At 41.3% G+C, this 23,912-nt stretch overlaps 1 protein-coding gene across 4 annotated transcripts; it reads left to right on the top strand.

Moving 5' to 3' along the window:
• Positions 1 to 122: 122 nt before the first annotated feature.
• On the top strand, positions 123 to 22,376 carry nlrc5 (NLR family, CARD domain containing 5). 4 transcript variants are annotated; one of them, XM_090206058.1, is made up of 49 exons: positions 146 to 235; positions 594 to 909; positions 1,145 to 1,195; positions 1,728 to 1,811; positions 2,104 to 3,835; positions 3,924 to 4,007; positions 4,130 to 4,213; positions 4,410 to 4,493; positions 4,634 to 4,723; positions 6,459 to 6,509; positions 6,735 to 6,764; positions 6,882 to 6,965; positions 7,082 to 7,165; positions 7,643 to 7,732; positions 8,050 to 8,130; positions 8,259 to 8,342; positions 8,460 to 8,543; positions 8,654 to 8,743; positions 12,359 to 12,403; positions 12,496 to 12,552; positions 12,677 to 12,760; positions 12,956 to 13,039; positions 13,147 to 13,236; positions 13,343 to 13,402; positions 13,583 to 13,666; positions 13,944 to 14,027; positions 14,189 to 14,278; positions 14,386 to 14,451; positions 14,720 to 14,806; positions 15,777 to 15,860; positions 17,500 to 17,583; positions 17,696 to 17,782; positions 18,129 to 18,188; positions 18,301 to 18,351; positions 18,469 to 18,552; positions 18,660 to 18,743; positions 18,856 to 18,939; positions 19,028 to 19,111; positions 19,191 to 19,277; positions 19,354 to 19,437; positions 19,542 to 19,643; positions 19,747 to 19,830; positions 20,296 to 20,379; positions 20,507 to 20,590; positions 20,715 to 20,798; positions 20,898 to 20,975; positions 21,086 to 21,169; positions 21,254 to 21,337; positions 21,471 to 22,376. In XM_090206058.1, the coding sequence occupies exons 2-49, from the start codon at positions 612 to 614 to the stop codon at positions 21,550 to 21,552; spliced, it is 5,655 nt and encodes a 1,884-aa protein (XP_090062184.1). In that variant the 5' UTR covers positions 146 to 235; positions 594 to 611; the 3' UTR covers positions 21,553 to 22,376. The 4 variants fall into 4 exon arrangements, 3 of the variants coding, with proteins under 3 accessions (XP_021425729.3, XP_090062184.1, XP_021425721.3); XM_021570054.3 differs by lacking the exon at positions 15,777 to 15,860 and having other exon boundaries at positions 123 to 235; positions 609 to 909; XR_005037675.2 differs by lacking the exon at positions 15,777 to 15,860 and having other exon boundaries at positions 20,887 to 20,975.
• The last annotated feature ends 1,536 nt before the right edge of the window (positions 22,377 to 23,912 follow it).

Below are 23,912 nucleotides of genomic sequence, written 5' to 3'. Positions count from 1 at the left end.
CAACTATGTAAAGAAAAAAGTATTTAATAAGAATATTTCATTCATTCAGATCTAGGATGTGTTATTTTAGTGTTCCCTTTATTTTTTTGAGCAGTGTATTTTGTAATGCTCGCACACGTACTGGGGTCGGTTTCTATTGAAAACCACTCAAAAACGAAACTGAAAGTAAACGCATTTTATTTGGTTTGTTTCACTTTATTGCAGCGATGCGACCAACGACCAACAGCTACATTTGGTAAATTATACTTTTGGCATACACTTATATTGGTTATAAAAAAAGGTAAATAGTTCATTGACTTTGTATATAGTAATAGGCTATACTTTACGTAGCAACCCATCCAAACGCGCGCCCAATACAAAGCAGATTTGTCGAATTAGATTATAATTTACTCAGCAGCCGATCCAAACGTGCACCCAAAACAACGCAGATTGTTACGGTGCATGGTATTTTCTTGTGAAGCAAGCCTATGTATTTGGGAACATGCAGTGTAACTATTTAGCTTTGCTCCATGTGAAATTGTTTGAGATTACGTTTAATCTATAACTAGATTATAACACAATCAAACTGACATTTATGTTATTGTAAAATGTAGCATAAACTTGTACAGCTGATGGAAGCAGAGGAAGATGTCCAGAGTGTATTAACACAAGAGACCCATGAGCTGGCAGACATTCTGGGCTATCAAGATGATGCAGTTCTCTCCAAACTCTATAAAGTGATGGACAGCAGAGCGCGGGAACGGCTCGTGCGCGCTGCCAGTCACAGAGAACGCATCCTGGAGATGTTGGGTTACTTCAGCACAGCAGACCCTGCTATGTGCCGCCAATTTCTTCAAATGGTCTGCATGCACTGCGACATGCCAATGCGCCTGGAATCTCGGCTGATGTCTGTGACCGGATCTGTGACTAGTGAGTAAGACATTGTGGTGCCTGCCCATACTGACCATCCAGAATATCCACACTATAGCCTAGTTATTCAGTTATGGGGAAGATGTTGATATCAGAGTGGGGTTTCCTTTCCATTTCCATCCCTCAAATGTTGACACCCAACAATAAACACCCCACTGACAATGCAGTAACTCTGTGGATAGAGTTAGGCTTAGTTTGAACCCATATTGGACGTTTGATTTGTTTGACTGTGCAGGTGATCCTTGGCCTACACTGTCAAGAGAGGCCCTATCCCTCTGTGATCCAGGTAATCAATCAATAATCACGTTTTACTGCAGCTGTTCAGTCAGTTTTTACCCTCTTTTTCCATAATAATTTAAGGGGATATGAAGTGTTTCATTTTTTGTGTAAGATGACACCTCTGTGTGATATTCAGGCAAGAAATGGGTCGAAGGTCCAACAGCAGATAACACACTAAAAACAGCATTAACATAGTTAAATACGTATGGAAAATAGTGGTTTTGTCTCAGACATAGCTGTTTTTAGATTGGTAATTTAGTCTAGCCAGCTATCTAAATTTGTACTAATGTGTACTAATGGCCAATACTGATGGGCTTGCAGGGCACGTGCCCAGGGGCCCTGACCTCCGGGGGGACCCCGTTGATTTTGTTAGTAATTTTGTTAGCCAAATCTCGCTTAGGGGCCCCCAAAAGGCCCTGGAGAAGGGTGTCTTATGCAATGCTTATGCAATTCTGTTTAACCACTGCGCTTCTTCATATTTTCCTGGGTTTCCCCTATATGTCCATTATTGGGTTCTCTCCATTTTGTTTTCTTCTCAGAAGAAGTAATTGAAAACAACAGCCATACCCTGGTTGATGAGTCTATAGCATCTCAAGGTTGGTGTGTAAAACGCCCACGAATAGGTAAGTACCAGTCTTTTCATGACACCCAATTTTTTAGGGGCATATCTCAGTAAGATTTCTTACGGAGTTTCAATTTTAAAGGACTTTCATACTGTGTGAGCTACATTTCAGATTACAGAGGTATCTTTGTCTTCACTTTATGAAAGTTGTTTGATTCGAAATTAGTACACAGTCACAAAATATATTTTGTAAACAAAGTCATGAACAGCCTCATAAACGTGTAGTCATGTAGCTTTGTTCAGGTCATGAGTATGTTGTGTGTTATTTTATAAGATGTTATTTGTATGTCCAGACCACGTAGAAAGCTACAAGGCTGCTGTGAGGAGATTTCTACTGCAGAGGTGGGAGAGGGTGATGCAGGGTGTGGTGAAGGAGGTTCGTCTGGAAGAGGCCTGGGTCAGTCTGCGCCACAGAACCCATGTTAGACCCAGAGAAAGGGCTGATGGAGCTCTGAGCCCCTCAGAGCTTCCACAGGGGGACGAGGAGGGGACTGTGGAAGACAGGGTGACTGTTCACTCCCTCCTAGGTTCGGAAGCCCAGGTCACACTGCTGTTAGGCCAGGCAGGGTCAGGGAAGACACTACTGATGCACTGCCTTGGCCAGAAATGGACACAGGACGCCTCTCCCTCCTTTCACCTACTGATCCTGCTAGAGTTCCGCCAGCTCAACCTTGTGGCTCGGCCGCTCTCTCTGAAGGAGCTGCTCTTTCGCTTCTTCCTCCCACCAGAGGGTGGGGAGGAGGAGTGTACCGCTGTACTTGACTTCATCCTTGAAAACCCTGAGAAAATATGCTTGATCTTTGATGGCTACGATGAGTTTCACACTAAAATAACCCACTCAGGGAAACTGAACAGCTCATTTGACCCACTGTGCCCACTCCCCATGGCAGAGCTGATCTCAGGCCTGTGCAGTCGCAGAATCCTCCCAGGATGCACTCTGTTGATTACCTGCAGGCCTCGGGATGTGACAGACTTGGAGAGCTCTGTGGACTGCATTGGGGAGCTGCTAGGTTTCAACCAGCGCAGTGTGAAGGAATATGCTGAACAGTACTTCCAGGACAAGGGTCTAAATCTGAAGGAGAAGGCAGTGAGTCATCTACTGGCCAACCACCACCTCCTCACCATGTGTTACCTGCCAGCCCTATGCCATATCTGCTGTGTGTGCCTGGATCACATATTCTCCAGTGGTGGGTCTGAGCTTTTACCCCAGCTTCCAAACACCCTCACCCAGGTCTACCTCCAGATCCTCTGTGCCTTTCTGAGCCGATGCCCAGGGAGCAGCACACCCCTGTTGCAGAGTCACAGGGCAGAGGTCACACTGCTGGGCCGCCTGGCCATGAGGGGCCTGGAGGGGAGCAAGATCGTGTTCTTGTCTGAAGAGGTTCCACCAGACCTGGTGGACTTCGCCACTAAGGCTGGTCTCCTCTCACAGGTGGACCTGACCCATGAGGATGGATCTAAAGGCCAGGGCTACACATTCATGCACCTCACCATGCAAGAGTTTCTGGGCGCGCTACACATCATGACCAGCGACGACATCACAGAGGCCCAGCTCAGGAAGAAGTTCAACCTCAAGACCCGCTGGACCACGAAATCAAACCCCAAGACGGTTTTCACTGACTCCCTCCATCTGTATGTTTGTGGGCTTGCTGCACCAGCCTGCTTCTCTTACCTGCTTCAGCTTGTTCGGGGAGATGGGGCTGTGGCGTGGGTGAAGAAACGCCTGGCACTAGTTCGCAAGTTGCTCCGAAGCCTGGCAATGAGCACCAACCTGACTGGGCCCAAGGTGGTGGAGCTGTGCCACTGTGTCCAGGAGACCCAGGATGCCCAACTGGCCAGGGAGATGGTGGGGTCGCGACCCTCCTTCGAACTAAGGAACATCACATTGAACCCTGTTGATCTGGATGCCCTGGCCTTTGTCGTCTCGTCTGCTGGAGTGGGCATCGGGTTGGACTTTGGAGCCTGTTCTATGGAGCTGGAGTGTCTCGATATTCTACCCAGCTGCCAGCACATCGACTTTCTAATGTGAGTTCATGACTCATTTATATATTGTGTACTAAACAAGGATAATCCTGCATGAAATTAATTTCCTCTTTTTTTAACCATCCCTCAGTTTTCGAAGCCGTAAGTATGATGACAGATTTGCAGATAAACTTTCTTGCATCCTTCCCAGACTACCAACCCTGAAAAGATTTGAGTGAGTCCTTCACTGAGTCACTCAGTTTTGAAATGATCAACTTTCAACGTTGTTTGTTTGTGTGTGGATGTATACGCGAATTGTCAAAGTGTGATGTGAATAATTCTGCTCCTCTTCCCCAGGTTTATCTGTGGTAACCTCACTGATGTGGGAGCTGCCAAACTTGCCAGAGCCCTGGAGAGCTGTCCACAGATCACAGAGCTCAAGTAAATTATTATTTACTTACCGTAACAACCAAAGATTATTACCACCACTTCAAGATTTTATAAACCCTTTTATCAGGATCTAACCAAACGTGGTTAAAGATGCAGTACCTTATTTGCCATGAAAGTACAGTTGGTCTGATTCGGTATCGAACAGGTTTTGCATTGTATAAAGTGATTTGTGTTGTCTGTCTGACAGTTTCAGTGACAACAGCCTGACAGACAGAGGAGTCAGGGAGATCGCTGACATCTTTCCCAAGCTGCCCAGTCTGGCCTCTGTCTCGTGAGTTTATTGTTTCCTTGACTGGATACTTTGCGTTGCATGATCCTAGCCATCTATTTATATTACAAGTGTCTCTTATTTCTACATTTCAGCAAGCTTGCACTTTAGTAATGTGGCCTATGTGTTTTGTATGTTTTCAGGTTGGGGAAGAATGGCTGCTCTCTGGAGAGTATCTACATCCTTCTAGAGAAGATCACTTCCAGCCCCTCCATCCAGGGACTCTATGCTGAGTGAGTTCAAACAATAGACACTTCCAGTGTTTACAAATAGACCCTCCAGTTGTAATCTGCATACTTCAGAAAGTATTCACACCCCTTGACGTTTTCCACATTTTGTTGTTACAAGGTGGGATTAAAAGGGATTTAATTGTGTGAGTTTTTCTGGGTAATGTCTAAGAGCTTTGCACACCTGGATTGTAGAACATTTGCACATTATTCTTTTTTAAATTCTTAAAGTTCTGTCAAATTGGTTGTTGATCATTGTTAGACAAGTCTTGCTTTAGATTTTCAAGCCAATTTTAGTCAAAACTGTAACTAGGCCACTCGGCGACATTCAATGTCATCTCGGTAAGCAACTCCAGTATATATATATATTTAGCCTTGTGTTTTAGGTTATTGTTCTGCTGAAAGGTGAATTTGTCTTCCAGTGTCTGTTGGAAAGCAGACTTAACCAGGTTTTCCTTTAGGATTTTGCCAGTGCTCAGCTATATTACGTTCCTTTTTATCCTAAAATAAACTCCCTTGCCGATGACAAGCATACCCATAACATGATGCAGCCATTACCATGCTTGAAAATATGAAGAGTGGTACTTTGTGACGTGTTGGACTTTCCCCAAACATAACGCTACCAAAAGGGGTAGGCAAAAGGCAGGTCGGGGACAGGCGAGAGTTCATAAACCAGGTCAGAGTCCAAACAGTACCAGGGGATAGACATACGAGGTCAGGACAGGCAGGGGTTCAGTGAACAGGTCCAAGTCCAAACAGTACAAGGGGATAGGCAGGCTCGAGGTCAGAACAGCCAGAGTGGTTAGGCAGGCGGATTTGGCGGTCAGGACAGGCAAGGGTAAAAACCAGGAGGGCTAGGAAAAAACAGACTGGGAAAAATAGGAGCTAGGAGAACCGCTGGTTGACCTGGCAAAACAAGACAAACTGGCACAGAGAGAGAAGGAACACAGATAAATACACCGGGGACTAATGGGGAAAACAGGAGACACATGGAGGTGGGTGGAGACAATCACCAAGACAGGTGAAACCGATCAGGGTGTGACAGATCCATACAAATGTTTTTCCTATCACAGCCATTAAGCTCTAACTGTTTTAAAGTCACCATTGGCCTCATGGTTAAATCCCTGAGTGGTTTCCTTCCTTTCCTGCAACTGAGTTAGGAAGGACGCCTGCATCTTTGTAGTGACTGGGTGTATTGAGACACCATCCAAAGTGTAATTAAAAAACTTCACCATTATTTTTACCTATCTACCAATAGGTGCCCTTCTTTGCGAGGCATTGGAAAACCTCCCTGGTCTTTGTGGTTGAATCTGTGTATGAAATTTACTGCTCTACTTAGGGACCGAACATATATTTATATGTGTGGGGTACAGAGATGAGGTAGTGATTCAAAAATTATTTTAAACACTATTATTGCACACCTAGTGAGTCCATGCAACTTTACTCCTGAACTTATTTAGGCTTACCATAACAAAGGGGTTGAATACTTATTGACTCAAGACATTTCAGCTCTTCATTTCATATTAATTTGTAAAAAATGTTAAAAGAATCATTCCACTTTGGCATTATGGGCTATTGTGTGTAGGTCAGTGAAACAAAATCTCAATTTAATATATTTTAAACTTAGGCTGTAACACAAGAAAATGTGGAAAAGGTCAAGGGTGTGAATACTTTCTGAAGACACTGTAACTGAAAAAACAAATACTGGGGATGTAAACTACGTTTTTCTCTGTCTTTGCAGGGGAATGAAGGACGTCAGTGTCCTATTTGTCCCAAGCGTAGACATGAAATGGTGAGTTTCAATTAGTTTTAATGAGGTGAAATAAAAGAATATGCAACTTTCATTTATTTTTTGGTGTTTGGTGTACGAACAGGCCCATGAAAATCAAGCTCATGTTTCATAGCTCTTTGAGAAAATGTTGCATTTATTTCATTGTTTTTCTATGCTACATTTATGGAAATCTGTACTGTATCAATCAACCTGACCCCTTTTCTCTGCCTTTCTAATTGTCTCAAGTTCTATGGATAAAACTGGACTGACTGTCAGGTATGATATTCTCAATGTTGTTCTTATACAGAACCCAGGCTTTTATAAATGTATATTTCAATTGAGCTTCTGAATTCCTTGAGTAACATTGCTGTTGTCTCTTTATGTGTCATCCAGCCTGTTGAACTGCAGATTCACTACTGACCAGATGAACAGACTGTGTCAGTTGCTAGTGAGATGTCCTGGTCTCTCTGTCCTGGAGTAAGTTAATATGTACCCAGTGTCCTTGAACAAGTCAGATCAGACTGTGGATAAAGACACAAAATAAGTTAAGACAATCTGACTTTCTGTTTGGCTTTATGTTGTAACCCCTGCAGTCTCTCAGGAGCCGACATCAAGGATGATACTCTCAAGGCCCTGACTGACTCTCTACAGGAGCTGAACATCTCCAAACAGATTGTGTAAGACTGATCATTAATTTCAAGTGTTCGACTTTTGATAAAGTCATGATCTTGTGCCTGTCCTATATTTTATATATATATATATATATATATAATTGTTTTTTTTATTGTTTTTTTTTATATATATATATATATATATGTATATATATATATATATATGTGTGTGTGTGTGTGTATGTGTATATATATATATATAATTGTTTTTTTTTATTGTTTTTTTTTTATATATATATATATATATATGTATATATATATATATATATATGTATGTGTGTGTGTATGTGTATATATATATATATATATATATATATATATATATATATATATATATATATATATATATATATATATATATATATATATATATATATATATATATATATATATATATATATATATATATATATATATATATTATATGTGTTTGAACCCAGTCATGTAGCCTAATACGGTTGGTTATTGGTTGTGTCTTTACAGTCTGAATGAGATTCCCATATCTGTTGATGGGTTGATGGTTCTGACCAGTTTCCTGTCTGTATGTCCTGATGTGGTTCAAGTGGACATCAGGTATGTCCTGCATAACACCCCTTCATTTCTTAGATCGACCCAATATAGACTGCATCCCTTTTATTGTGTGTAAACTACAACCACACTAAAACCAGCACATTACCTCATTACTTCCTGGTGGCGTCACACTTCAGAGGGTGTCTCTGTCAAGTAGCTTGTGATAGGTCCAAACCAGACATTATAAACAAGCAATCAATTACGATACTGTGGTGCCTTTTATAATGTACAACTTCGATGATTATGATTTTTTAGAATGCTCTGAAAATGTTACCTTAACACTGACTGATGTGCATTTCCCCCATGTTTCCTCATGACAGCCTGCAGGACCCTGTGCGTGTGTCTATACTTTTTGCTGGGGGGATAGAGAAACAACATCCTGAGATGTCTAAGAAACTTCGGTATGTACAATATACAAATTGTTATATACTGTATTCACTGTGTATAACAATATGGATAATGGTTATAAAGTTATACGATATTGTCTCTTCTTTTCATCCTCGTTTCTCATTAACCCCTCTGTGTACAGTCTGATTGGCTGTGCTCTTCTTCCCCCTCACTTGGACCATCTGTGTGAGAATCTGACGGACTGCTCTGCTCTGACTCTGCTGGAGTAAGTGCTCTGAGTTGGGAAAAGAGAGTTGGTTTGTGAAAAGTTTAAGATAGTTGGGTTGTGAAAAGTTTCTCTGTTTGTGTCTGTTTACCCCCAATTGTTCTTTGCCTTTCTCAGTATTTCCAACAATTCTCTGGGAAACAAAGGTCTAAAGAAGTTGTTAGACCTCTTACCTCAGCTTAGCAACATCCAGGAAATCAAGTAAGAATTTCTTAGAACTTACCTATCCTCCCTTTCGTTTGCTTTAGCTTGTTTTGTTCAAAGCTATTTCTGGCCATAAAACCAGTGCTTGTACCCTCTATTTGGTGTAGTGTCAGTGAGAATGCAGTTAGCATGGAAGGGGTGGTGCTGCTAGCTGACACGCTCTGCTCACACAGGAACATGAGCGAAGTGAATGTCAGGTATTCACTTCCCCTATTTCTCTTTCTTCCTTTATTTATCTACAGTATATATCTCTGTGTCTATCTACCCACTGGGCACACACAGGTTGAATCAACGTTGTTTCCACATCATTTTAATGAAATTACGTTGAACCAATGTGGAATAAACATTGAATTGACATCTGTTCCCAGTGGATATCTATCTATACATCAATCAATCAATCTATCTACAGTGGGGCAAAAAAGTATTTAGTCAGCCACCAATTGTGCAATTTCTCCCACTTAAAAAGATGAGAGAGGCCTGTAATTTTCATCATAGGTACACTTCAACTATGACAGACAAAATGAGAAAAAAAATCCAGAAAATCACATTGTATGATTTTTAATGAATTTATTTGCAAATTATGGAGGAAAATAAGTATTTGGTCAATAACAAAAGTTTATCTCAATACTTTGTTATATACCCTTTGTTTGCAATGACAGAGGTCAAACGTTTTCTGTAAGTCTTCACAAGGTTTTCACACACTGTTGCTGGTATTTTGGCCCATTCCTCCATGCAGATCTCCTCTAGAGCAGTGATGTTTTGGGGCTGTTGCCGGGCAACACGGACTTTCAACTCCCTCCAAAGATTGTCTATGGGGTTGAGATCTGGAGACTGGCTAGGCCCCTCCAGGACATTGAAATGCTTCTTACGAAGCCACTCCTTCGTTGCCCGGGCGGTGTGTTTGGGATCATTGTCATGCTGAAAGACCCAGCCACGTTTCATCTTCAATGCCCTTGCTGATGGAAGGAGGTTTTCACTCAAAATCTCACAATACATGGCCCCATTCATTCTTTCCTTTACACGGATCAGTCGTCCTGGTCCCTTTGCAGAAAAACAGCCCCAAAGCATGATGTTTCCACCCCCATGCTTCACAGTAGGTATGGTGTTCTTTGGCTGCAACTCAGCATTCTTTGTCCTCCAAACACGACGAGTTGAGTTTTTACCAAAAAGTTCTATTTTGGTTTCATCTGACCATATGACATTCTCCCAATCTTCTTCTGGATCATCCAAATGCTCTCTAGCAAACTTCAGATGGGCCTGGACATGTACTGGCTTAAGCAGGGGGACACATCTGGCACTGCAGGATTTGAGTCCCTGGCGGCGTAGTGTGTTACTGATGGTAGGCTTTGTTACTTTGGTCCCAGCTCTCTGCAGGTCATTCACTAGGTCCCCCCGTGTAGTTCTGGGATTTTTGCTCACCGTTCTTGGGATCATTTTGACCCCACGGGGTGAGATCTTGCGTGGAGCCCCAGATCGATGTCTTCCATTTCCTAATAATTGCTCCCACAGTTGATTTCTTCAAACCAAGCTGCTTACCTATTGCAGATTCAGTCTTCCCAGCCTGGTGCAGGTCTACAATTTTGTTTCTGGTGTCCTTTGACAGCTCTTTGGTCTTGGCCATAGTGGAGTTTGGAGTGTGACTGTTTGAGGTTGTGGACAGGTGTATTTTATACTGATAACAAGTTCAAACAGGTGCCATTAATACAGGTAACGAGTAGAGGACAGAGGAGCCTCTTAAAGAAGAAGTTACAGGTCTGTGAGAGCCAGAAATCTTGCTTGTTTATAGGTGACCACATACTTATTTTCCACCATAATTTCCTAATAAATTCATTAAATATCCTACAATGTGATTTTCTGGATTTTTTTTCTCATTTTGTCTGTCATAGTTGAAGTGTACCTATGATGAAAATTACAGGCCTCTCTCATCTTTATAAGTGGGAGAACTTGCACAATTGATGGCTGACTAAATACTTTTTTGCCCCACTGTATCTACAATTTATATCTATCTATAGTATACATCTATCTACAGTGCCTTGTGAAAGTATTCGGCCCCCTTGAACTTTGCGACCTTTTGCCACATTTCAGGCTTCAAACATAAAGATATAAAACTGTATTTTTTTGTGAAGAATCAACAACAAGTGGGACACAATCATGAAGTGGAACGACATTTATTGGATATTTCAAACTTTTTTAACAAATCAAAACCTGAAAAATTGTGTGTGCAGAATTATTCAGCCCCCTTAAGTTAATACTTTGTAGCGCCACCTTTTGCTGCGATTACAGCTGTAAGTCGCTTGGGGTATGTCTCTATCAGTTTTGCACATCGAGAGACTGAAATTCTTTCCCATTCCTCCTTGCAAAACAGCTCGAGCTCAGTGAGGTTGGATGGAGAGCATTTGTGAACAGCAGTTTTCAGTTCTTTCCACAGATTCTCGATTGGATTCAGGTCTGGACTTTGACTTGGCCATTCTAACACCTGGATATGTTTATTTTTGAACCATTCCATTGTAGATTTTGCTTTATGTTTTGGATCATTGTCTTGTTGGAAGACAAATCTCCGTCCCAGTCTCAGGTCTTTTGCAGACATCAGGTTTTCTTCCAGAATGGTCCTGTATTTGGCTCCATCCATCTTCCCATCAATTTTAACCATCTTCCCTGTCCCTGCTGAAGAAAAGCAGGCCCAAACCATGATGCTGCCACCACCATGTTTGACAGTGGGGATGGTGTGTTCAGGGTGATGAGCTGTGTTGCTTTTACGCCAAACATAACGTTTTGCATTGTTGCCAAAAAGTTCCATTTTGGTTTCATCTGACCAGAGCACCTTCTTCCACATGTTTGGTGTGTCTCCCAGGTGGCTTGTGGCAAACTTTAAACAACACTTTTTATGGATATCTTTAAGAAATGGCTTTCTTCTTGCCACTCTTCCATAAAGGCCAGATTTGTGCAATATACAACTGATTGTTGTCCTATGGACAGAGTCTTCCACCTCAGCTGTAGATCTCTGCAGTTCATCCAGAGTGATCATGGGCCTCTTGGCTGCATCTCTGATCAGTCTTCTCCTTGTATGAGCTGAAAGTTTAGAGGGACGGCCAGGTCTTGGTAGATTTGCAGTGGTCTGATACTCCTTCCATTTCAATATTATCGCTTGCACAGTGCTCCTTGGGATGTTTAAAGCTTGGGAAATCTTTTTGTATCCAAATCCGGCTTTAAACTTCTTCACAACAGTATCTCGGATCTGCCTGGTGTGTTCCTTGTTCTTCATGATGCTCTCTGCGCTTTTAACGGACCTCTGAGACTATCACAGTGCAGGTGCATTTATACGGAGACTTGATTACACACAGGTGGATTGTATTTATCATCATTAGTCATTTAGGTCAACATTGGATCATTCAGAGATCCTCACTGAACTTCTGGAGAGAGTTTTCTGCACTGAAAGTAAAGGGGCTGAATAATTTTGCACGCACAATTTTTCAGTTTTTGATTTGTTAAAACAGTTTGAAATATCCAATAAATGTCGTTCCACTTCATGATTGTGTCCCACTTGTTGTTGATTCTTCACAAAAAATACAGTTTTATATCTTTATGTTTGAAGCCTGAAATGTGGCAAAAGGTCTCAAAGTTCAAGGGGGCCGAATACTTTCGCAAGGCACTGTATCTACAGTACATATCTTGTATGTCTGTCTGTCTGTGTCTCTATCTGTCTATATCATTATCCTCTCTCTTGTGTAAAATGAGCATGGTAAAAAGTTATTGAAATCATATTATGTTTGATTAGTATTTTTTTTATTTTATACAAATGTTAAATTTATCAGTCACGGGGGGAAGAAGCTGTTCCTGAAATTCCATTCCAGTAAAAGGTAATAAAGTTGTTTCTGTCAGTATACCAATTCTGTATCTCATTTGGATGGTGTAGTCCAAATAACAACTCACTGAATCACTTTCATTTTAGAATACAATCAGAAGCACTCAGGACCTCACCAGATATGGAACAGGATAAGAAACTCAGGTAGGACACTAAAGTTTTAGACAGAAGTCTTAACATGCAAATTACTTTCTGAATTGCTGTTGTCCATTTAATATCCCATTCACTTTACCCTGCAATATAATCCCAAGCTTGTGTTTTTTTTTAGTCTAACTCACAGTGATATCCAGCCCACTGACATGACCAGGCTGTGTAGAAGACTGGTACAGTGTCCCGGCCTACTGAAGCTAGAGTGAGTTCTTATTTTACCTCTAATTATGTCTATGTTCTGTCTCTGTCTTTCATGGTTACCTATAATATACTGTATTGTGCAATATCTATGTATAGTTTCTATGTTCTACTCCCTCATTCTTCTTAGTGTGTTACATGTATGATGTTTTCCTCCTTCTCAATCCTCTAAAACCATTCTGCCGGTCTGTTGTTTCAGTTTCTCCCATGGATCCCTGAAGGACGATGCCATTGAAAATCTATTGAATATCCTGCCTAAGATGACATCTCTTCAGCTGCTCAAGTGAGAATTATTCACCCTGATCAGTAATGATAATCTCAGGGCCACAACACCAGTAAGGTGTTAATTTCTCGTCATTCTCTTCCGCCCCTCTTCCCTGCCTCCCACAGTATGAGCCATGTCCAGATGTCTACGGACGGAGTGTTGTTATTGGTCAGATCTCTGATAGACTGTCAGCGTGTCAGAGCTGTGGAACTCAGGTATGTACGGCTCATCAATCATTCATGTGGTTCATACATTTGGGTTTATATGCACAGTATGAACTGTGTTTAGGTAAATTACCTTACATTTTGATGTACTTCTAAGGCCCCAAGGAGAAGCGTTCATCAAGTTTGTCAACATGAAAGCAGAACAAGCAACTTGCAGGTGAATGCGGTTTATCTGCTCATACTGTTCCCATGTATAAAAATGTTATATTACATTACAGAAATAAGGTTTTAGGTTAATTAAGCTGTATTTAATCAGTCACATACAGTTATTCTTCTCTCTAACCTGGTTAAAACCTGACCTCATGTCTGTCTGTCTATCTCTCTGCCACCTCTGCAGACTCACCCAGTACACACTGAGCAGTGGGGATGTGGAGAAACTCTCTGGGATCCTGGAGCAGTGTCCTCATTTGTCTGACCTGGAGTGAGTGTCCCTGTCCCTTTCCCTAATACACATCCCTGTCCCTGGGTCACTGCCCAAATTTTTGCAAAAATATCCGTGCTTATAAATGATGTACTCGCAACTACTGCACAGTATTCCCATAAATACCTTACACTACTAGAGTATATGCCCCAACCAATGGTCAAACTGTGTTTTCCCTCACTGAACATTTTAGGGTGTATTTTGGGGCTGTTTTTCAATACATTTTCAACCAACCTATCTCATAATGGATAATAACCCATTATTTTCAACGGTGCAGTTTATCCAGTAACCTCCTGAGAGACGAGGGAGTGAAGAGCTTTGTGGATTCTCTGCCAAGGCTGCGGATTGCCAGCTCAGTGAAGTAAGACTCATTGCAACACCCTTCCTTCCTTCAGTCCATACAGTGAACTCCATTACCACTAGTGCTGGTCTGCCTCCCTGAGTGCTAGCAGATGCATCTGTTCTAGCTTTGTGGAGGTTAGTTGTGCTTGCTTGTACAGCTGTATGTGTTTCTCTCTACAGTCTTAATGATAACAGACTGACCCAGATGGGGGCGCTCTACCTGGTGAACACAGTGATGACCTGTGAGAAGGTGGCTGCAGTTGAAGTCAGGTAAAATTCTATTCAACAATACCATGTTGGCAAACTGAACATTTACTTGTCTAGACCCCCATATATATAGTATGAAAGTCTGTGTCACTTTTTATGTCTGTCTGTAGTTTGGGAACTGAGGAGAGGTCGGTCATCCGCTTTGAACAGGACAGTGACTGTGGCAAAACTCTGAGGTAGGACAACAAGTCTACTACTTTCTACTCATAAAATCAGTTAAAGCAGTCACAGAAACACCATAGTGTAAACTCATTTAGCTAGTGGAACAGGAAGCATTGTTTATTTTGCTCCCAGAAAAATAAAACTCATATCGAAACTGAAAGGATTGCTTGTATAAATTATATCAAACCTCTTCCATATGACTCATGGGCATGACCTCTATCTCTTCAGTCTTTCACCTTCTCATTCTCTCTCTCTCTACTTCATGTTTCCTGAACCCTGCAGTCTGAGAGAGTGTCATTTTGGGGCTGACCATCTGCAGAGACTAGCAGAGATTCTGACACGCTGTGCTGCTCAGTTGGTCAAGCTGAGGTGAGAATGGGACTGGGAGAATTGCTTTACCCAAGGTTATTATAGTAAATGAAAACGAAAACAAATCATGAACAAACTATTTAGTAAACAGAAATGAAATAATTAACAAATCGGTTTGAATAAATAAAACTATACTGAAGCTATGACATTTGACTCCAAAATGAACTAAAATAGAAACATCATGAATTATGCTCAGTTTTATTTTTTCTTCAACTTTGGGCAAAACAATCTAATGAGGTTTTCAAGACCTTGGTGGGTTTTTGCAACCAGGAGGTAAATGCAACGAGGAGATAGCAATGTTTCAAATAGGCCTAGCTTGTGAATCACAATCACTAGCTAACAGGGAAAAAGAGTGGCTAGATAGCTAATTTGATTCTTCTAACATGTACTACTAAAGTTAAAAAACATTGTATTGGTGTAAACGTCGGCGAGATAGTTTCCGTCCAACATATTTTTTACTCCAGTATTCCTTTTAAATCCAAGTCACATTGATATTGACTTTAATTTAAACCTAACCTATGACCTTACCCATCACCTTATGTATTAGCCTACTGCCCTCCAGTTGCAAGAGGTAAAATCCTAAATCCCACGCATAAAATTACACAACACAAATGGCTCCAAGCCTCCCACACATGCTTTCTGTCCTTAACATTGTAACTAAAACTAATTCATATAAAAATGAAATATAACTAAAGAAAAAATAGCAAATTAGGTCTGAAAATGACCTAAAACTAAACTGAATTTCAAATAATAATTGAAAAACGAATAGTAATTAACTCAAATTAAAAAACACAAAACTATAATAACCTTGGCTTGACCTTTGCGATAATTAACCTGCAGCTCGTCAAATTTGATACCACTGAAATTGACAAAATTACAGAAGTGCAGTGTCTGACAATATGAGGAGAGGATAATGTGATTCTGGGTAATGATGCAGGGTGAGGAACAGTGTTTTCTGTCTTGTATGTAGGTTATCCTGTAACACCCTGCAGAGAGAAGGCCTACTGGCTCTGCAGAACAGCCTGACAACCCTGTCCTCATTACGCACCCTGGAGTGAGCCACACAAATGTACAGTTGAAGTCGGAAGTTTACATACACTTAGGTTGGAGTCATTAAAACTCGTTTTTCAACCACTCCACAAATTGTTAACAAACTATTGGCAATTCGGTTAGGACATCTACTTTGTGCATGACACAAGTAATTTTTCCAACAAAAGTTTACAGACCGATTATTTCACTTAAAATTCACCTTATCACAATTCCAGTGGGTCAGAAGTTTACATACACTAAGTTGACTGTGCCTTTAAACAACTTGGAAAATTCCAGAAAATGATGGCATGGCTTTAGAAGCTTCTGATAGGGTAATTGACATAATTTGAGTCATTTGGAGGTGTACCTGTGTATGTATTACAAGGCCTACCTTCAAACTCAGTGCCTCTTTGCTTGACATGATGGGAAAATAAAATAGAAATCAGCCAAGACCTCAGTGTAGCCCTCCACAAGTCTGGTTCATCCTTGGGAGCATTTTCTAAACGCCCTTATGGTACCACGTTCATCTGTACAAACAATTCTACACAAGTATAAACACCATGGGACCACGCAGCCGTCATACCGCTCAGGAAGAAGACACGTTCTGTCTCCTAGAGATGAACGTACTTTGGTGCAAAAAGTGCAAATCAATCCCAGAACAACAGCAAAGGACCTTGTGAAGATGCTGGAGAACCAGATACAAAAATATCTATATCCACAGTAAAACAAGTCCTATATTGACATAACCTGAAAGGCCACTCAGCAAGGAAGAAGCCGCTGCTCCAAACCCGCCATAAAAAAAAGTCAGACTACAGTTTGCAACTGCACATGGGGACAAATATAGTACTTTTTGACCATAATGACCATTGTTATGTTTGGAGGAAAAAGGGGGAGGCTTGCAAGCCGAAGAGCACCATCCCAACCGTGAAGCACGAGGGTGGGGGTGCTTTGCTGCAGGAGGGTCTGGTGCACTTCACAAAATAGATGTCATCATGAGGATGGAAGATTATGTGGATATATTGAAGCAACATCTCAAGACATCAGTCAGGAAATTAAAGCTTGGTCGCAAATGGGTCTTCCAAATGGACAATGACCCCAAGCATACTTCCAAAGTTGTGGCAAAATGGCTTGAGGACAACAAAGTCAAGGTATTGGAAGGGCCATCACAAAGCCCTGACCTCAATCCTATAGAACATTTGTGGGCAGAACTGAAAAAGTGTGTGCGAGCAAGGAGTCCTACAAACCTGACTCAGTTACACAACCTCTGTCAGGAGGAATGGGCCAAAATTCACCCAACTTATTGTGGGAAGCTTGTGGAAGGCTACCTGAAATGTTTGACCCAAGTTAAACAATTTAAAGGCATTGCTACCAAATACTAATTGAGTGTATGCAAACTTCTGACCCACTGGAAATGTGATGAAATAAATGAAAGCTGAAATAAATCATTCTCTCTACTATTATTCTGACATTTCACATTCTTAAAATAAAGTGGTGATCCTAACTGACCTAAGACAGGGAATTTTTACTAGGATTAAATTTCAGGAATTGTGAAAAACTGAGTTTAAATGTATTTGGCTAAGGTGTATGTAACCTTCCGACTTCAACTGTACACACCAAGTTATTGAATGCAAAATGAGTGCCTTTTTTACTCTGATTTACTTAAGGATAAGAAACAACGGACTGAGTGTTCAGGTGATTGAAGACTTGGTGAAGCAGCTGAGGTGTGGTCACGTCCAACGCTATATCAGGTGAGGAGGAGGATATGGGAATGGCATGTGGTGTCTGTGTATTTGTGTGTGGGATTTCTTGCATGAGTGTGTAATGCCTCGGAGTTAAGTCTCTGTATTAATTTCCCATCAGTATTGAGGAGCCATGGATCACAGCAGAAGCAGCTGTAAACCTGCTCTCCTGCTGCTTGAACCTGAACCCCAACATACACACCATCGGGTGAGAAATCATTGTTTTTATTTTACCTTTATTTAACTAGGCATGTCAGTTAAGAACTAATTGTTATTTACAATGGTGGCCTACTCCGTCCAAACCCGGACGACGCTGGGCCAATTGTGCTCCACCCTATGGGACTCCCAATCACAGCCGGATGTGATACAGCCTGGATTTGAACCAGGGACTGCAGTGACGCCTCTTCCACTGAGATGCAGTGATTTAGAGCGCTCCGCCAATCGCTGCGCCAACCAATGTTGGCATTCGGGCATTCATGTTGGCATCAGGTCATATTTAAGTATAGGAAAATAGAACATGACATGCATAATGGATGTGTGAACTTGTTTTGCAGGGTCAATAATTCCACTGTACACATTACTTTGGAAGAATGCCAAAATCCCACTGCTACCAGGTAAAGCTGAAAGACGATTACGTTGTCTATTTCCAAAATAATTTTTTAGATGCGAACATAAAGATAACACACACTTTCCGTTTTGACTGAGCTGCCTTTATTTGAGTTTCAGTGGTGGCACTTCTACAGACATGTCTGGCTCTCTGTCTACGGTGACCATAAGGTGAAAGTATCTTCCTCTAGTATTCCTACATCAACAGGAATGTGTATGAGCTGGCTCAGAACTGGTTACTGCATTTGAGCTCTCCCTATCATATCTCCTGCCTCTTGTGTCTTTCAGCCTGGTAAACTGTGCAGTGCAAGGGCACCACCTAGTGTCTCTTCAGACTGTGTTCCAGAGGTGTGTTCTGCTACAGGAACTAGAGTAAGTATCTGTGAGAAACAGACCTGGCAATACTTTGGACGTAGTGAAAGTGATTCTAATGTCTAATTTAGTTTTAAGTTATACATATTTCTTATTTTCCTCTTTAGTTTGTCATACAACAGCATTGGTAGAGTGGGAGCAGAGTTCCTCTGCTCTGTCCTACCATCCTTAGCTAGTCTGCGGAAACTCAGGTAAGGCTGAAGTTATGGATTTTGGGGGTTGGAAAGGCTTTACAGGGTTTTGATGACCGAGGATGACTATCTTAGGCTACACATGAAAAACATGTATTTTATTTTTTCCTAGTCTTGAAACAAAAGAAACCTCTGAAGATGTGGTATTGCTCCTTGCCGAGGGGTTGTTGCAGGCTAAAAGCATTGAGAGCTTGAAGTAAGTGATTGTCATTCATCCCCTATGCCTACTTTTTATTTTTCGTTCCTGACCCTGACCTGTCACCACTCTCTCCTGTCTCCCTCAGTTTGTCTGGTCATATGATTACTGACAGAGAAGCTGTAGCTCTGACCAGAACACTCCAAAACCTTCCTCATCTCAGAACAATCAAGTAAGAACTCTTGTATCCTTGTATTCAACCACCTGGCCAGTGATACAACAATACTAATGCTGTGCCCTCTGTCCCCTAGTCTGTCCCTCTGCTATGGTTGGACACCAGCAGGGGCCTTGGAGCTGGTGAGAGGGCTGGGACGGTGCCTCTCTCTGGAAGGGATCAGGTAAATTATTATTATTGTTATTATTATTATTATTATTATTAAGGGCACGAGTTAAATATCTGTATCCTGTCCACAGCCTTGACTCTGTACAGCTGGATGAGGAGAGCACAGTGTGCCTGGCCCAAGGTCTCCATGCTATGACCTCCTTGAAGAGGCTGAAGTGAGTAGAGCTTCCTGACTGAGAATGTAGTGGGCTTTGCTGTGCCTGAGACAGATTTGGTGTAGAGTGTTATCTTTACCAATGATATGTGATCCGCCCCGTAGTCTGAATAAGAAAGTTACCATGGTGACTGGATCCCCATGGGTGGGGGCCACTCTGGTCCTGCTGGCCTCTCTGGAGGGGCTCAGAGGGATGGAGGAGCTAGAGTGAGTAGAACCACGATAACACAAATGTCAAGTAGTATCTGACTTCTGCATGGACTAGACATCACGTTTGATGTGGTATTGTCAATGTGTGTCTGGCCTGCAGGTTGGATGGGATGAGGATTTCAGATAATGGAGTGGAGGAGCTTATCAAACACCTGCCCACCTGGTCAGGCCTGAGGAAGATCAGGTAGGGATTATTGGACTGGAGGAATGGATGGGGAATGGCCCTGGACAAAAAATAGACTGCATCATTAATGTGTCAAATGAAGCTAAGATATGCATCAGGAATCTGTCACATGACCTGATCTTAGAACGTGTCAAAGTGTCAGCTAATATTCCAATGGGCTTCAACATTGGTGTGTGTGGGATTTAGGCAGACAGTTGTAGATGTATCATCAGAAAGGTATAAAGCTGGTTCAAAGTGCTGATTTATTTGTTATTGCAACATCATTATATAATTATGTTTTCTCCATCACAAAGTCCAGCTGATTCTACTTCCTGAACTGTTGCAGAGGAAACATACTGCTGTAACACTATGAGATATGATATGAAATGGACACATATTCCTCTCAATGATTAGAAGATGGTCTCTATAGATCTCTATAGACTATATAAAACACACCACCAGCCTCTTTCCTTTTTTGTGTCTCAGCCTGTCAGGGAACTGCATCAGTGACCAAGCAGGAGAGAGGCTGGTCCAGGCCCTGACAACCTGCACAGCACTGGAGGAGCTCAAGTAAGGCCAAGCCCGAACTATCAATCCAAAGTGCCCTATTTCCACTGGGCTTTCACAATGACCAAAATAACATTTTAAATTTTGACTGCAAACAATGTACCGTCTGACCTATGACTTTATATCCCAGTCTGTCTAGGAATAATCTCAGCCTTGCCTGTGCTGCCAAGATGGGACAAGTTCTGCCCACTCTCACTCACTTCAGGGTTCTAGAGTAAGTCTATTACCATCAGTGTTTGTGTGTGGTTTGGGTCATGTTACATTTATTTATTGATTCTATGCCATGTAACTGCAACCCTAACACTTGTTTATGTTCATGGTTGTGGTTTTGTGAAAAGTCTCTCAGAGAACGAGATTGGTACAAAAGGATCTGTCAGTATCTCCAAAGCCTTGATCTCCATGAAGTATTTGACAAAGATACAGTAAGATATATCTATGTGTAATCCGCTATAATAGATACTGTGTATTCCCTGCCCAAGAGACAAGCTTTTAATGTATTTAATCTACTAGTTGTCTTCCAGCTTGACCTCCATAGGGACTTCAGAGCTTGCTGGTCTGGCTGACAGCCTGGCTCACTGTGTCTGTGCAGAGGATGTCAGGTAAGGGAAATCCAGACAGCAAAGAGCAATATTCATCATGATCCGAATATTCACAACTGATTTGACCATGTTTCCTCGCTCCCTTTTTCACTCCCTGTCCATTTTGTCAGTTTTGCGTGGAATGATTGTGGCGATGATGTCGCAGTGAAGCTTGCCGAGGTTTTACCACAATGCCAGAAGCTAAGGAGACTTGAGTGAGTGCTAAGTGTGCGCTTTTACATTGACATGTTTTCAAAGGATTTTATAATCAGATGTGTTTTTTATGTCTTTGATTTTAGTCTAGAGTCTAACAGTATCAGCACTATTGGAGCAGAGGCACTTGCCAGAAGCTTACAGTCTTGTCCATCAGTTGAAGTGATCAGGTAAACAACTTGGAAGTTTTTTGTTGGTAAACTGTCAATTGTATAAATGTATTATACTGGCTATTAATTTGGATACTGCCTTTATTGTGTGCAATGCCATTTGTAAAAATGTCCTATCTCTGTGTTTGACCAGACTGTGGAGGAATTTTATTTCTACCAGTGATGCCCAGAAACTGAGACAGAGGGAGAAGAGGCTCAACTTCTCCTCCACATAGTCTAAGATCTAATCTCACTCATTCAGTGTGTCAGCAGAACAGTAAACTTGCACTTTTATTTTTGTTTTATGCACTTAAAGTTGATTTTGTTTACATGTCATCAAATTCAAACAAACAATAATATCATCCAGGAGGAGGAGGAACAGTGAACCTTTATTCCAACCCTGGTAAGAGGATATAAGAGACAAATCTCCCTTTATACATCTTCCTTCCTCTTCCTGGACAATCGGCTCATAGTCTCTTTCCACTCTCGTATTTATTTCTGGATTAATTTTGAATCAGGAATTTATTGATTGTTTGTGTTTTGCTAAAAACAAATATCCACCTCAGGTAGAAAGTGTGAGCAAATGACAAACTAATAACTCAAGTTTATGCTTCAGGTGTTCCCGCTCTCTATCTTGGTTTGTAAAACTTGAACTATTTATGTGATGTTGATCTCTCCCCATATGTTAACTAAGCATTGAGGTAGAGTTGAAATATTGTTTTTCTGATGGAAGCCACTGCTTGGTGTGATTTTTATTTCTTACACTTTAGTTCTCTTGCACTGCTGGGTTCTAATGTCACTGCTCATGGTTCACTGTTATGTCATTAGATGTATTTCTGCTCATCTGCTAATTTATTTCTTATTCCTCACACTTGTTTTTGTAATGTTCATGTTTTAATCTCACATGCACTTTGGTCTAATAAAGTGTGAGACGTCTTTTTCATATTCCATGTAAATAGGGATTTTCTTTATCTGAACATACCTCTAGATGGCAATATACTCAACAGGAGGTTATATTGTTAATCAGTAGGGGAAATAAACTGGGTGCCTTCATTTGAAATGTTTAGAGTGTATTATGTTTTTGTCTTGTTAATCTGACAAAATAACCCGAACTGACCAGAGAATTTTTACCCGAATCCGAATGGACCCAATGACAACTGGACTCGACCCATATCCTAGACCAGACTGGACCCGAGTGACAGAAAAATAGTTTTATCAGCCAAGTTGCTTTTCTGGTTAACGAATAGTTCAATTCTTTATATGTTGGCTAAGCATTCTATAAAGTCAATAAATTCACCTTATTAGTGTGAAATAAATATGCTATAGGCTATGCAGAGCCGGGTCCACTCAGTTCTATCAGCTGTAGTTCATAAACCCAGGACTTGATGACAATCAAACAGGACCTGACCCAATAGAAAAGTTAGACTTTTGGACCTGGACAATTGACTGTAGCTGTCTTAAGATGAATGCACCAACTAAGTTGCTCTAGATAAGAGCATCTGCTAAATGTTTTACATACAGATCCCATATTACGGTGTTGAATTATAAAATATTGATGTCACAAATTAATTATTTGTGCAGTTCTTTATTAAAAATGTCGTTTTTTTTTTAACATTTGACTGTAAAACCTAGCAGTACTAATTTATCTGCGAGTGAGATTGATATATATTATCAGGACTCCGGATAAGACCCAGATGCAGACAGTTCGAATCCCAGATGTTTATCACAAAACGGGGCAGGCGAACGACTGGTCAAGGGACGGTCAACACGCTGGTAGGTTTTACAAGACGAACTGGCAATAGACACAGAAAACACAGGTATAAATGCACAGGGGATATTGGGGAAATGGGCGACACCTGGTGGGGGGTGGAGACAAGCACAAGAAGGATGAAACGGACCAGGGTGTGACATTTTTAGCGTTTTGCCAAAAAACATTTGTCTCTGAAATGAAACCATCAAGTGATAGATTTTAAACAAATACTGTCATTGAACATGCCAATGATTAGATAGTGAAAAAACGAATCTCTTCCATAAGTTCTTTAAACAATAAAAGCTAATTTACCAACATTTCTGAAAATTGATACATTATAGCGTTTTGGAACTAAATAAACTCTTCAGTCAGAGCTAAAAGTCTGATGGCACTGGCGCCTATAACGCCCAGACTATCTTAGGTCGTATCGTTACATCAAAAAAGCAAAATCGGCTATTTATCAGAAACAAAACACTAACCACAAGTTGCAAAAAACGTACACCGAGTGAACCAAACATATTGAGTTGCACCTCCACCCACCCCCCTTTTTCCCTCAGAACAGCCTCAATTCAATTCGTCGGTTCATGGACTCAATAAGTTGTACAACGCGTTCCACAGGGATGCTGGCCCATGTTGACTCCAATGCTTCCCACAGTTGTGTCAAATCGTCTGGATGTCCTTTGGGTGGTGGAGCATTCTGAATACACAAGGGAAACTGTTGAGCGTGAAATACCCTGCAGCGTTGCCGTTCTTGACACACCGCCAGGCACCTACTTCCATATCCCATTCAAAATCCCTCAAATATTTTGTCTTGCCCGTTCACCCTCTGAATGGCACAATCCATGT

Source organism: Oncorhynchus mykiss, chromosome 2 (assembly GCF_057628025.1).
Source record: "Oncorhynchus mykiss isolate SJ-2025 chromosome 2, ASM5762802v1, whole genome shotgun sequence".
Classification (NCBI taxonomy): domain Eukaryota; kingdom Metazoa; phylum Chordata; class Actinopteri; order Salmoniformes; family Salmonidae; genus Oncorhynchus; species Oncorhynchus mykiss.
The sequence above is the reverse complement of the archived record's forward strand: the minus strand, read 5'-3'. Positions and strand labels throughout refer to the sequence as shown.